Below are 14,478 nucleotides of genomic sequence, written 5' to 3' on the forward strand. Positions count from 1 at the left end.
AGAGACCACTGGTTGGACCAAGTTTATGAAGTGATCCTAGCCCCCAGTCTTCCTGTAGCTTACCACTGATATATGACTCGTCAAATTTTCTTCTGATTTAGGCGCTAGTTGTAAATTGAGGCGCCAACTCAGAAACTACTGGCAGGTAAAAATTGGGAATACTAATTTTTAAAAAAATAGCTTGGCGCCCGGGACTTTTCGTGAAACTACTCTATATATATATATACAGTGGATCCAAGAGAGGCTATAGCCCCCTTGACGCTCAGGTATACACTGGATAAAATGGGGTTCACTCCTGCTTTACACTGGATAAAACGGCAAAGTATGGTTATATAGCCCCTCCCTTGCTCATATCCTGGATCCGCTACTTCTTTCGGAGAGTCTCGTCTCCTATCTTTCAAAGTAAAATTTAAAATGATGCTACTGCACAAATTTAATAATGGAATTACGTGCATAGTCCATTGGTTCTATTTTAAAATTTTGGGGTACTTGTTTCTAAAAGATTAATTTGTTTTGGTTGATTTATTTTGGTATGTACGTAAAACGTAAGGCAAAGTTTCTGACTATCTATGGGGAATTAAGGCGAAACAAAAGCACAAAATCAGAGTATTATTCCTATACTCAGAAATAAAAACTCATTTACTTATGACGTTCTGTAGTAAGAAAAGAAAAATCTTTGCTGCAACTTCAGTTTATTACTTTGGGTGTCGCAGGATGACTAACTCAAGTAAAAAATATCGATGATAAAACAGAACTATAATATGTGAATTATGCTACCACACTTTTTTTTTTTTATTTCTTAATGTCTGAAATTACATGTTATTGCTATACTAGTTCTTGCGGTGGCCCGTTGTTTGCCATGATTCTATTTTGTTGTTGTGTGGCATGATTTGCCACAGTATTTTAAATGTGGTTTATTAGATTTCGTTATCGAGAAGACTCACATACTTAACGTAAAAGGTAAGGTTTGGCAAGCACCTCTATTTTTGAACCTCTCTAAATAAGTGGTAAGAGTTCTTGCCTTTGGGACGAGCATTAGCTTGTTCCTGCAAAAGAACATTAAGCTCTAAACAAATGAACACAAAACATCATTAGGGGCTACCACTTAGGTTGCAGGATAAGATATGAGACGTTCAAAGTATAAGGGATCAAAGTCCATTTTCAATCACGTTCATTTTTGCTCAGCAAACTAGTCTTCGTAGCCATGAGTCCAAAATAAATGAAACAAAAACCACGTGAAAGGGCTAAAGTTTCATAGGACAACCGCTAGACAAGGGCATTCATGGAGCGAGAAAGCAGGAGGGCTAATTTCCCCCTTCCTGCTCATAAATTTAAGATATTAACATTATATTGCGTACGATGTAGCGCGGGAAAGATTAACAAGTCAAACTCCGAATGCCACTGTCAGTGATGCATAATTACGTGAAATAAATGCAGGGTGCGTCAAAAAGAATACATCGACGGAAAACGTCATATCTTCGCAACCACGAATCCGAATTGAAAGAAAGAAAAAAAAAATACTACGTGACCAGGTGCAATCTGGAGTTTTATATGATTGCCGCTAGAGAGAGGCGTCCGTTTAGAGGTCATCCAAACCGCTTCCCTGAATTTCAGATTTTGGGGGCAGGAAAGCAGATTTAGAAACCTTTTGCAAAGCAAAGTCCAACAGAACAAGTTTGAACTCCTTACACCGAATAAATACGGATTTTGATGTTTTGTTCTTTTCCTAAAAAAAAGAAAAAAAAAAAACTTTTTTCCAACTCTGAATATAAATCATGTTAACATTGAAACGAAGTTAGATTTGGGTCAACCAGTGCGGCCAATGAAAGGAGAAATTTCGTAGAGTAGAATGTCCGGGATAGTCATGATACGTTGTCTTGAGATGCTGAATCATTTGCAGAAAACCGCTTCTAGCTATTTACTTCCGTTTTTCTTATATGGCCATAATCGTTGAAACCGGGAATGGCTAATTTGAATCACTTCCGGTTTTAGTAGCAGGTTAAGGAGAATATGGGCTCTCGGAACGATGAATCAATTGCAGAAAACCCAACCTCGATATCTTTTATTGTTTTTTGCTGCGGAAATCAGTTTTGAAACCAGAAGTTATATTAAATTTGAACACATTCGGTTTTGATCAAGTGCCCGGGATAGCAATGGTACGTTGCTTCGAGACGGTGAATCGTCTGCAAACAGTGCTTCTTGCTATGTTTCCCGTTTTTGTTCTACGGCCATAATCGCTGAAACCGGAAACGGCTAATTTGAACCACTTCCAGTTTTAATAGAGAAAGTAAATTACTTAATCCAAAAAGTAACTTAGTTTCCTTCACATCAGACTTGTTTATAAATGGCAATGTACCAAATGTAGTATATGTCGAAAAATTATCACAAAAATTAGGGATTTAATGATATAGTTTGTTCACCGATATTACCGTAAGATCACCACACATGACCCACTGATGATCGTCATACTTAATTTTCTAGAGTACAAATGGTAAATTTTTGTTTTTGTAAGTGTACAGAATATCCTATTGGTACTGACGCATACCTGTTTCCATTGTGAAGCAGGCCAACTGTCAGGCTTCGTTTCGATGAATCGATGAATAATCTGCAATCAGTGCTTTCGTACGAAAAGTTAAATGTCTGAGACAGTCCACACACATCATCGCAGAATACTAAGTTTCCTTCTTCCGACAAGTCTGGATGAAATTGTTCTCTATGCCTGAACCAGGATAACGAAGTGCCAGTTGCGAGCAAATTCTTTTCTTGCAGCATGGAACCAAGCAATTATTCTGCCTCTTTGATCAGATGTAAGTCACGAATCACATCGTTCCACGCCGAATGTGTAAATGGTTGTGGTGCAGATCTTGCCAGGTTCGCAAGCCTAGTCGTTCTCGTCGGCGTCTTCATGTCCTTCACTTCTGGAATCATCTACTTCAGGTAAATGTTCTGGTTGCATAGACATGGGCACGTCTGGACCATGAGGAAAAGGACGTGACGCCGATGACACATCTGGATAGATGTTTTTAGTTTGATATTGAAAACGTAAACACTGGTTGAACAAAAGTACCAATCAGCACTGTGATTTTGTGGCTCGCGCCGGACCATCGGAACGCCAAATCTGAAAGTCTGTTGTTTCTCGGTTGACAACCGTCTTAATCCTTCAACACACGTAAAGTAGACGTAGCGGGGTGTCCAAGTTTTGTCTTGATGTCCTACTTGTACACTGAAATACACGAGATATACTCGCCGCACGAACGTTGTTAACTGATCGCGGAGGGTACGTAAGAATGGTTGCATCAACACTAACAGTTGCAGTGTACACCACGTTTAATGATGCAAGTGCTGCCATCTGCCAGTTTATGTTGCTAACGATCATAACAAACAGATCTTCATCATAAACAAACAGATGGCGGCATTTTCTATCTTGACATCCGACTGTATGTCTCATATTTGTGATGTTTAAAGACATATAACACATTGTGATTTACAAACAATTCTGACGTGATGGATACGACTATGGTCATTTTTGGATTAAGCACACCAAGATACATAGAAATCCATCATCCAATGTTAAAAAACATGAAACAACTGAAATAATGCAGGCCTGTGTTATTAGAGTCGAATTCACTGTTTCTGGGCTCGCTGAGATGAATAGTGAGTTTTAATCCAATTCAACTTCAGGGTCATATGCCACTCCCCAGGGAGGGGCCGAGATTTTAAAAGTAATCGAAAACGACAGATATTAGTGTTGAATTCATAGTTTTCGAGGTCACTGAGTTACATGGTATGTTCAAGTTCATCCTTCATCCTTGGAGGAGGGGCCGGAGAGAATACTTTTTAAAAATAATCAGATAAACTAGCTAATTAGTAACTACTGTAATTAGAGTGAATTAAATACACTCAAATTTTCTCATTCTCTCGCGCTTGCGCGGGACTCTGAGGGTTACTAGTTTTAAATATTACTTTGGTGTGAATCTTTTAAAAAAATCCAAAATTTTGCCGCCCCCTAAATTCTGCAGCCCTGTGCTCAAGCACAGAATAGCACTTACCTAAATATGGGCCTGATATACACATACAAAATTGTGAATGTGATGGCGTGGGAATGTAGAGTACTCAAAATTATCAGTACTATTTATTATCTATTACTACTTAATCACCGTAAGGTTTTCCACATTATTGCTTACCTTACACCTTGTAACATGTTAAATAGCTCTTCAATTTCATGAATTCCTGGCAAAAACACTAGCACAGAACCTTTTACTCTGTCTCTGGAAGTAGTACTATTCAACTTTTCTTCCTCTTCTTCTAATCCATCAAAAACGCTTATTAACTTCAGTATCAACTGAAATCCAATGTCATTTATACCAGGTTCATCTTCTTTTACATCAGGAATCTAGTAATAAAAACAAACTCTTAAATAAAAACACAGAGAAAATGTAGAGTAGGTAATTCTATGAACACAGGAGCATAACAATCCATTAAACAAAAGCGAAATTACTTAGAACTGCTGAGTTGTTACCTCAAATGCATAAACCTAAGTCAAAATTAAATGTGTTTTTCATTAAACACTCGCGCGAAATGACAATATTCTTTATAAGACTGTTTCTTGGAGACATTTTGAAGTTTCACTGACTTCATGAAATAAAAATGTTTGATTCAGTCATGAAAAGGCCTTCCAGTACACTGTGATTCCCTTATTCGCTACGCAAGTACCGCAAAGTTCTTAACATGAATATTTTAATGGATGAGTTAAGTCAGTTTAAGTGCAAGGATCTAAAACTCACACTTTCGGTTCCGAACAATACGTCTGCTAGGTAGGAAAAAACATAGGCCGGTGTATGTTTCGCTTTATTTTTATGTAAATAAATTTCCCTTCCTTATTTATCTTTGATTTATTCTTTAGTTTCTTCTTTCAAAAACTTAAACAAAAATTGCAGTTCTCCCTTTCATCATAATATTTATGTCAATGCAAAACAATCATTGTAAGTTCCATATACAGTTCAACGACTTTGGAATCCAGCGGAAACAAAGAACAACAAATAGTGGAGGAAATACGTCATGCTTAACCTGTTCCTTGAATTTATAATAATCAGTAATAATTTCTCAAACATATTTGCGAGGATCCTATATTTTTCAAGTAAAAACATACGGTTTGTTCAATTGAAATAGACTGATCTCTACAAACTTACACTGTATATATTTGACAACATGAACTGTAATTCAACTACAACGTACTGATGACAGTTTGAATACGGCGACAGATAAAACCCCACCGTTCAGGCTATTATCCAGCACCTGAAAATGTATCTCTACATCCTCTGTGCAGATGGATGATGGTTGCTAACAACCACTCTTCCCAACATCTAACCACTTGTTCGGAGATAAAACGCTTACATTTCAGGGTCTCCTTCAATGGACCAAAAAACGAGACAGTAGCTGGAGGAAATTTTGGCTGTAAAGAGGATGATCCACAAGAGAATAGAGGAAACTGTGCAGAATGCCGAGTATCAGATTGTTGTGTTGGTAGTGTGTGGGAGTGGGATCGTGGAGTACAAACACACCTCTTAAGTTTTCTTGGCTGTTTGTCTTTGATGACCAATCGAAATTTGCGTGACACAATAACGTTTGCTTTGTTTGAAAAAATAAATAATATATTGACAGAAACATTCGTGATTACGCACTATCGTCTCGGACAAATCACATGCCGCAAATTATGTCAATTTTCGTTTATGTCTTGTTACGCGTGTACCAAAATTCATCTTCACTTTCTCTAGCAGAATTCTATCAATTTGGGTCAACACTAGATATTACGTTATTCGGAGACAATGGACAGTATATTTCGAATTAAGAACGAATTTGGAACATTTTAAATTGATAAGTTGAGGTCAGCTTGGCCTAGACATAGAACTACCTCTAAATAACATCGACGATTTTTGTCAGACAATGTTTACACAGAAAAACATTTTAACGTGTATTGACTCTACCATGAAATAGATCCTGTGGCACAGAAAATAAGACATATGGAAGAGAAGAAAGAGTGGAGAATTTAAAAATGAATAACATCTTAATAATTGTCAACGAGGAAAGATGACTTAAAAAAGAAAGAAAGAAAAAAGAAAAAATGGAGCGAGCCAAACCGAATATTGACCAGACAATAGCTTCAACGAAGATGTACAACCTAATAAGAAACTGGAAAGTCTTGGATGCAGCCACACTCAGCGATCATAATTTAATAATGTTTGATATTGTAACATCAAGTATCACAGAAACAGCTATAAATGAGGAAGAAAAAAGACTTCTTATACAAACCGGAGGGAAAAAAATTGGAAGATATTCTGGAAAGAAATAAAATTACCACATTGGTCTAGAAAACTGAAGTAACAAAAAGTGCTATAAAAACCAACAAAAACTAATAAAAATAAAAATAAAATAAAATAACTAAAAAAAAAAGTACTTTTTGAATCAATGAACTGCAAGAACTAAAGGAGAAAACAAGGTATGCAGGCAAATTACATCAAAATACTTGAGATTACAATCTACGAAAGAGAAAACCTAATGAATATAGAAAATTAAAACAAACATATCCAAATAAAATAACAGAATATTATATATACGCGTATATACTATAAGGAATTGACAAACACGTTGAAGAAAATTTAAGTACAGATCCATGGAAGAATCCTACAAAGTAATCAGCAAAAACGTCGAAACATCAACTAATGTTTCTATCTTTAAAAAACCGGATGGAACATACACAAGAAGTTGGAAGGAAATTGTAGAATATCTGTTGAACATCTTGTTACCAGAGGTTGACCCTCAAGATGATCACAAAACGCAGAATACAACTGAGACATCTCATAATAATAATTTCAATAGCAGATGAATTTCAAGTCGTCAAAAATGAAGAAACAATAAACCACATTAAGACTGAAAAACAAAAAGGCACATGAAATCTATAAGAAAAATTCTAACATGTGGATCGTGATCAACGTCTAGAGGCCTATTTCTCAAAACTCTAGTCTTGTAGCATTAGTGTAAATTTAGTTGCTTTAAGAAATATGCCCCAGGATGGTTTCCGAGACCTCTTCTAAACTAGCAGAAAATGTTGGTATGGTTGTCTTTGGTGACGGTGATCCGTGCCGATAGCATCATTGTAGATTGTTAACAGTGCTGAACTCCATAAAATTTACAGCAAAGATGTCCTAAAGCATTAAGCAATGGTCAACAGACATGGTGTCCTAATGTTGAACAAGAAGGAAGGGCTACATGTTCTTGAAAAAATGGTGCACACTCTCCATGAGTTACGAAACCCTTCCTCATCCACCGTATTCTTCTGACGTCTTCTACCACCGACTACTATCTCTTCGGGCATCTTGATCACTTCCTGATAGGGAAAGACTTCCCTGATGACCAGGCGAAGCAACGTGCGGCTGAGGACTTCTTAGTACCGCAAACTCTAATCATGGAATCCAATCGTTGGCTGAGCGATAGAAACAGTGTATGGCTGCAGCCGGAGATTAGTTTAACTAACCACGTATTGTAGGTTTCATTTTCTTGGTCTTTAAGTGTGATACTCCCATTTCAATCACATTAACCCAATATATAAAAATAAGATAATAGATAGAAAATATATTAATAGCAAGTCCACGTGAACTGAAATCCGAAACTCCCAGCATGCAAAGCTGTGGAACATATCCTCTATTCCCAAGCTGAGCATGACCTTGGTCGAGTTCACTTACTTTTTTTTTCTTCTCTTGAGATCCTGTATTTGTTTTACTATGTCTTCTCTTAATAAATGCCTCAAGATACTTTTGTCAGCACTCTTCAGTCTACGATGCTCCCTCAATTTCATGAGTAAACAATTGCGCAAAAACTATCCAAAACGGAACAAGAGTACCACTGAAAATCTTCTCTTCCCAGCTTCCTGAACAAACATTATCCTAGCCTCCATTATTTACAATAGGAGTGGCCAACGCGTATACCGGAATCCACTAGCAAAACATGAGACGTAGTCCACAGCGCTCTGTGTCATTGTGTCTGAATCAAACACAGATTTCCTCTAGCGAACTAGTGTACTTATGTACAACTGAACTACTACGTACTAATTGGCAATTAGCCGCCAAAGAGTGTAAGATTAGTTTATTCGCAAAATCCCCTGGAATGCCCTAAAATAAACAGACTTCTGATGGCAAATTGACGCATCTCGAAAGTTCGCGATCGCAAGACTGGGTTCACTATGGCTATAAATGCTGGTGGAAAGTGATGTGTAGATTAGTTGTGCTACAAGCAGATGATCTGACTTCGCTACACCCTACAATGTTACGGTGTGTTCATTTGCTGTGTTGCTGTTTGACAGCAAAATTCCCAACAATTTTGTAGAAGCGTTTAGTCGCAATGAGTCTTCCAGGTGCGAGAAAAAAAAAAAAAAAAAAAGACCACTATCATAGTGAATGGGAAGAGGAATACCTGTGAAAATATTTCACGTTTCTAGATATTCAAAAATAGTTTTGTCTTGAAATATGAATAAAATTAGTAAAGTACAATTTGCTTTCAGAGAGGGTCAGGAAAGCATCCCAATTAAAGTAATATAGACTACTTATCTTAATATAAAGTCTACACTACAATAGTAAACCGCCAGTGATTTCTGAAATGAATCGTAGGTGTCAAAAATTGGCCTCCTGTGCTATACAGAAATTAAATAACATTGTTTATCTATAACTAATAATAATATTAACTATAATAAAATAAAAAATATACAGTTTGTGAGTAACGCTAGTTAGCAAACCTCAAAACATTTAAGAATTACGGGTAGCATCAACATTTCGACAAAACCATCAGATGGTCTAAAAAGTATTGAACCTTTGAATGTAAACATCAGAATATATTTGTGATTTGAAAATAACATTATGAAACAACATATGCACCACTTTGATCCATGATGATCTGCCATTTTTCAGTAATAATCCTGTAGCCACAGAACTTATTTTTTTATTTTATATTTTTTTTATTTTAATTTTTTTTATTTTTTTAATTTTTTTTATTTTTATTTATTTATTTATTTATTTGATTTTTTTATTTTATTTTTATTTTATTTTATTTTTTTTTTTTAATTTTAAGGTTTGGGTCTGGAAATGTTTCTTCCACGTTCCTCGATCTTTAGCTTACTCTTATAACTCCCAACGTTTTCTTCTATTTTTCAAATCATCAATCAGTTGTATTGTTCTTCTTTCTCTTCCGCTTTCCTCCTATCTTTTCTGCTATGGCGGTACGAAGAAGACAATTTCTTCGCAAGGTGTTTCAATCCAATTGGCCTTCCTACGAAGGATAAGCATCCCCTTCTCCCCTATCCGTATAAAAACATCTTTATTTGTTACTCTCTCTGTCCATTTCATCTCCTCCACCTTCCTCCAACACCACATTTTGAAGCTCTTTAAATACTTCTTCTATAACTTCCGTAATGTCCAAGTTTCTAAACCATACAGTCCAATACTCCATAAGTAAGACCTAATCAACTTCTTCCTTAGTCCAATATTAAGCCTACTAGCTAAGAATGGTCTTTTTTTGTTGAATGCTTTTTTTGGCTATGACAATTCTTGACCTAATCTCTTTGGTGCGGTAACCGTCTCTAGTCAAAATACTTCCCAGATACTTGAAATTATCGACCTCTTCAAGTTCTCTTTGTTCTACTCTCTTTCCGCACGTAGAGACGCTTTCCACAAGATATTATTATGTCTTTCGATTTTCGATGCTGATTTCTATTCCATATAGCTTCCCAGTGTCAACTATTTTGTCAATCATTTCCTGAAGTCTTCTTGGGTTCTAGCTATAACAACCATATAATCTGCATACCTGGCCTTGTTAACGATCTGCCGTACAATCTTATAATCTCCAATTCCCATTAATGCTTCCTTCATTAAACATTCACTGTAAATATTGAATAACTGGGGCAACATACTACATTCTTGTCTGATTCCTCTTCCAACCTCCATACTATTGGTTCTCCTTCATTTAAGCGCAACTTCACCATAGTCCTATGTACGGGTTGAGAATGAGTCGTCTGTCTCTCCAGTTGATCCCGATTTCATTAAGTATTTTCAGAAGTTTGATCCAACTGAGCCGGTGGAAAGTTTTTAGTCACTCGATGAAGCACAAACACAACTCTTCCATCATATCAAGAACTCGCTTTGATAAATTCTCATTAACCCCATGTATATCTGGTGCCTTTTCAGGGAGTCTACTAAAATTCCACAATGAAATTTCGTGACTTTTTCGTGACCTTTTCTTTACCAAATCATAAAATTTCCTAACATTTTCAAGAGCGAATTTGGGCGCGAATTAGGCGGAATTTTGATCCATGCGACACAAACGTACTTTGCTTGCGATTTAGTAGCGTCTAAAGCCGACCATAGACATTTTTGGTGTTGAATTTGATGTTTTATAGAACAAAATTTTCCAATCTGTACTTACATTTGCACACTTAAAAAAAATCGTGACCCAAAAGCTAAATTTCGTGACTTTCGTGACCGTTTTCTGATTTCGTGACTTTTTCGTGACATTCGTGACTTTTGTGACCGATAGACACCCTGTTTTTCCTTTCCGGAATCCAAACTGATCTTCCTTCAACATCTCTTCTATCTTACTTTCCAGCTAGCTGTTCACTATATGCGCAATAAACTTTCCAGTGTGGGAAAAAAAGGTTAATGGTTCTGTGATCGCTGCACTTCTTTGCTTACTTTTTCTTGAGTAATGCAATCATTGTAACATCACGAAAATCTTTTGGCCATTCTCCACTCAGGTAGATCTTGTTAATAAGTGAAGTCAATACTTTCTTTAGAGATGCAAGGGCTCAGAAAAAAAACGGGCTTTTTTGGGAAAAAAAACTTGGTTTTTCTGCTTCGCTTTTTGCTTGGGAAATTTTGGGCTTTTTTCAAAATTCTGCTTTAAATTGATAAAGCAGACTTTGTTTCGCTTCTCTGTAACACAAAAAGTCATTTAATAGTGGCTGATGCTGATAATAATATAAAACCTCGAAATAAACTATGAATTTCGAAAAGATATTTCAAACAATTTTTCTTCAATATATTTACATTATGAATTCCACAGGATTAACCAATGTATATAATAAGAATTTTTTAACCTCCTATATACAAAAGTAAGCAGAGTTGGCAAGAACTATTGTTGTTTTGAAAATGCCAAAACCCTGTTTTTTGGGGGATGTTTAAACCAGGCTTTTTTGGTTTAATCCAGGCTTTTTTGATTTAGATTTTTTGCTTTATGTATTTATTTACATATTCACAGAAATAAGTTTGTTTCGCCTTGGTGTTATTATGCAACAGAGGGGTTATGCCGGAAGAACTCCCATAAGCTTAAAGAAGTCCGGTCAGTAAATTTCTTAAATTGAGAATCTCCCGCCCTAGCCTCGGGAAAATCCCATCATTACTTGAAATGTAAGACAATAACGGGAAAATCCTGTTATTGCTTTGCATGTAAAATTTAAAGGTCAACGTATCATAATCAGTACGCTAAAACTTAGGTATTAAATTACAAATTTAGTACGTACATATCATTGAAAGTCAATCCAAGCTAATGTTGGAAGCTACGTAGCAATCGATAAATTTTGCCAATTTCTATCAATATATTTAAGAAATCTTGGCTTCTTATAAAACAGCAGGCATTTAGGCATGCAGAAATATACAATTTGGTTTCGTTTCGCATGTTTAGGCGTAACATCCTTACGAAATACCGAGGTTATCAAGGAGAAGACTTTCGTTTAAACTGACATCCGAACCGCTACTTAGTTTACGCATGAAAGAAGGGTTGTGGTTCGACCGAGGGGGGGGGGGGGGGCAAAACTTGACACTTTGATTAAAAGGTGAAAAGGAAATAAAACTAATGCAGATGGAAACGTCACCATGAAGTTCACACGATTCGCATTTTTCATTCTTTTTTATTTATTTGGTTTAAACCAGTTATTTAAAAAACAGTTGGTGTAAACCAGCCAACCCTAAAAGTAAACACTTCATTTAAAAAAATACACAAATAACTAGCAAAATAGTACGTATTATTTTTACTTCAAAATATTCCAACCCTCTTTTTGAAACAAAATACAATTAAAATAAAACATAAGAGAAATACTTAGATTTATATGATACATTCAAAGGCTGCACATCTAGAGCTTTGGGTTCTGTATATTCTTGAAATTCTACAGTTAAGTTTTATATAAGCACCATCACGGTTTACCCAATCCTCAGTTTTCTGAATTTTTAACAAGAGGGATTCAACATATCATTACGGACTCCCCCCCCCCCCCCCAAAAAAAAGGACTACGGAATATATTTAAGTTAAGCTAAATACAACTGAACAACAAACATGACTGAGTGATCAGCTTTTGCGCTTCTATCGGTAAGTCCGGGATTCAACCAGCATTCGACCATTCTGACAAAGCTTTTCTTCATTCCATCTGTGAATGTAGAAATAGTGCGTGTACTGTGAGTTGGCCGACTTCCTTTCTTATTGTTTTTAAATCGTTATTATTACTAATTGCCAGCAGTGACGGTTTTGCGAAGGTTAGGGGCGGTCTTTCGGACTGAAGCCCGTTCCCCAAAGTTACGGAATGTCTGCAACAAACGAAATATCTATTAGTTATGCTTTTACTCATAAACTTTAAGTTCCCGTCAAATAAAAATTACGAATGTTTAGAAAAACTAAACATTAGTAAGAAAAACCCTTCCCAAAATTATTTTCTAAATCCGCCACTGATTCTCAGTATAAAATAATTTTTAAGGTTGTATCCGGAAGATTGTTGCTAAACATATAAACGAAACGAAATATTAGTTATGCCTGTACTCATAAACTTCAAGCACCTCTCAAATAAAATTAGGACTTTTTAGGAAACGAAACAATCAGAAAAACCCCTCCTAAAGTACTTTTCTAAATCCGCTACTGCTTATTTGTATAAATTGGTATCCAAGGTTCTGTCCGGAAAATTATTGCTAAATCACTTCACAGCTACAGTATAACAGAAATGTGGAAGTACGGCTTGACGGATATATTGAAAAACGTACGCTTTGACGGATAAATAGAAAAACGGGCAAGTTTAACTTTTGCGCTAGAAGCTAGAGTACTAAAAGCCCTTAGAAATGAAACACGGATGACAAACTAAAATGAGAGAAGAAGAAGAAGATGTCGAGAAGAAGATTCTAGAGAAGAAAAAAGATGTCGAAAACTCAAAAGTTAAAATAAAGTTAAATAGCCTCTAAAATTGCCCTCAAATACTACATTCTTCATGTTAGCTTTAATTCGTAAAACATGTGCTCCATCCGCCTTGATGGTGAATTTCAGAGCGAAATATCGCATTTAGGTCATGGAATTCTTATCTAACTATAGAATATACTATAAGAAAGCTATTTAGATAGAAAAATCATGAAAATGAAAAAAGCCAAAATTTCCAAAATTCTCGTTTTTTTTCCCAAAAAAGCCGGCTTTTTATGTGAAAAAAACCATCGATTCAAAAAAGCTGGCTTTTTTGCATCTCTACTTTCTTTGCAGTGCCCCCTAATCCCTTGAACAAACCAGCTGGTATGTTGTTGTCTCCAGTGGCCTTCCTCCTTCGCATATATTTGATGGCCTGTACTACTTTACTTTTCAATATACTGAATCCTATTTCTTCATTATTCATCTTTCTCTGCTTCGATCCCAATATCTTTGAGGCGGTTTTTCTGATCATACAGATTTTTTATGTATTCCTTCCAAATTCTAAATTCTTTGAAGGTGACTACTTGACCGTGTTGATCTTCGGTTCCAAATGTGCGTGTACTTTTGTTAGATTTCCCTCCCAATTCTTGTCCTTTCCCGTACATCAGATTATATCTGCCGCATCGCTGAATTTTCATAATTTCTTTACATATTTTTCCATGTACTTTTCTTGGGCACACGGTCAAAAAAAATATGACGCATGGTTTTCAGTGGTTTCTTTGGTAACTAACTTAATACCATTCAGGAAGCTCTGCAGACACCGAAACAAATAACAATCGGACGGTGCCAGGACCGGGATATACAGTGGATGCATTAAAACATAATCGCCAAGTTCTTTCAATTTCTGACCGCTCGTTCAAGATGTATATGGTTTGACGTTGTTAGCGTGGTTTACGATGCCCTTTCTGTTGAGCAGTCCCGGTCGTTTCTTTCGGAACTCCTCGATTAGGTACACTCTCGCTGATTGTAGACAGTACAGATCTGAGTCTATCGTTCTGTCTGGTGGAAGCAGCTCGTGATGCACGATGTTCTTCCAATCTCATTAAACGCATAGCATAATCTTTTTGGGCATCAGTGTAGGGTTTGCCATAGACCGTTTTGCTCCTTTCCGTTTCGACCACGATTTTTTCGCGCATTGTTGTTGTAGGCTATTCACTTTCCATCACTTGTGAGCAACAGTTTTAGAAATGCATCGAGTTCTTTATGTTTCAGTAGATTAACAGA

The 14,478-nt window shown here is 36.3% G+C and overlaps 1 protein-coding gene across 2 annotated transcripts in view; it reads right to left on the bottom strand.

Moving 5' to 3' along the window:
- Positions 1-14,478, bottom strand: part of spn-E (tudor domain containing 9 protein spindle E) — a 383,336-nt gene that overhangs the window by 236,975 nt on the left and 131,883 nt on the right. For both annotated transcript variants that reach the window (XM_081731120.1, XM_081731119.1), the window contains exon 7: positions 4,185-4,393. In XM_081731120.1, the coding sequence (XP_081587246.1) occupies positions 4,185-4,393 (209 nt within the window). The remainder of the gene's footprint in view (positions 1-4,184; positions 4,394-14,478) is intronic.

The sequence above is a fragment of the Thermobia domestica genome, chromosome 11, assembly GCF_964235325.1.
Source record: "Thermobia domestica chromosome 11, izTheDome1.hap1.1, whole genome shotgun sequence".
In the NCBI taxonomy this organism is placed as follows: domain Eukaryota; kingdom Metazoa; phylum Arthropoda; class Insecta; order Zygentoma; family Lepismatidae; genus Thermobia; species Thermobia domestica.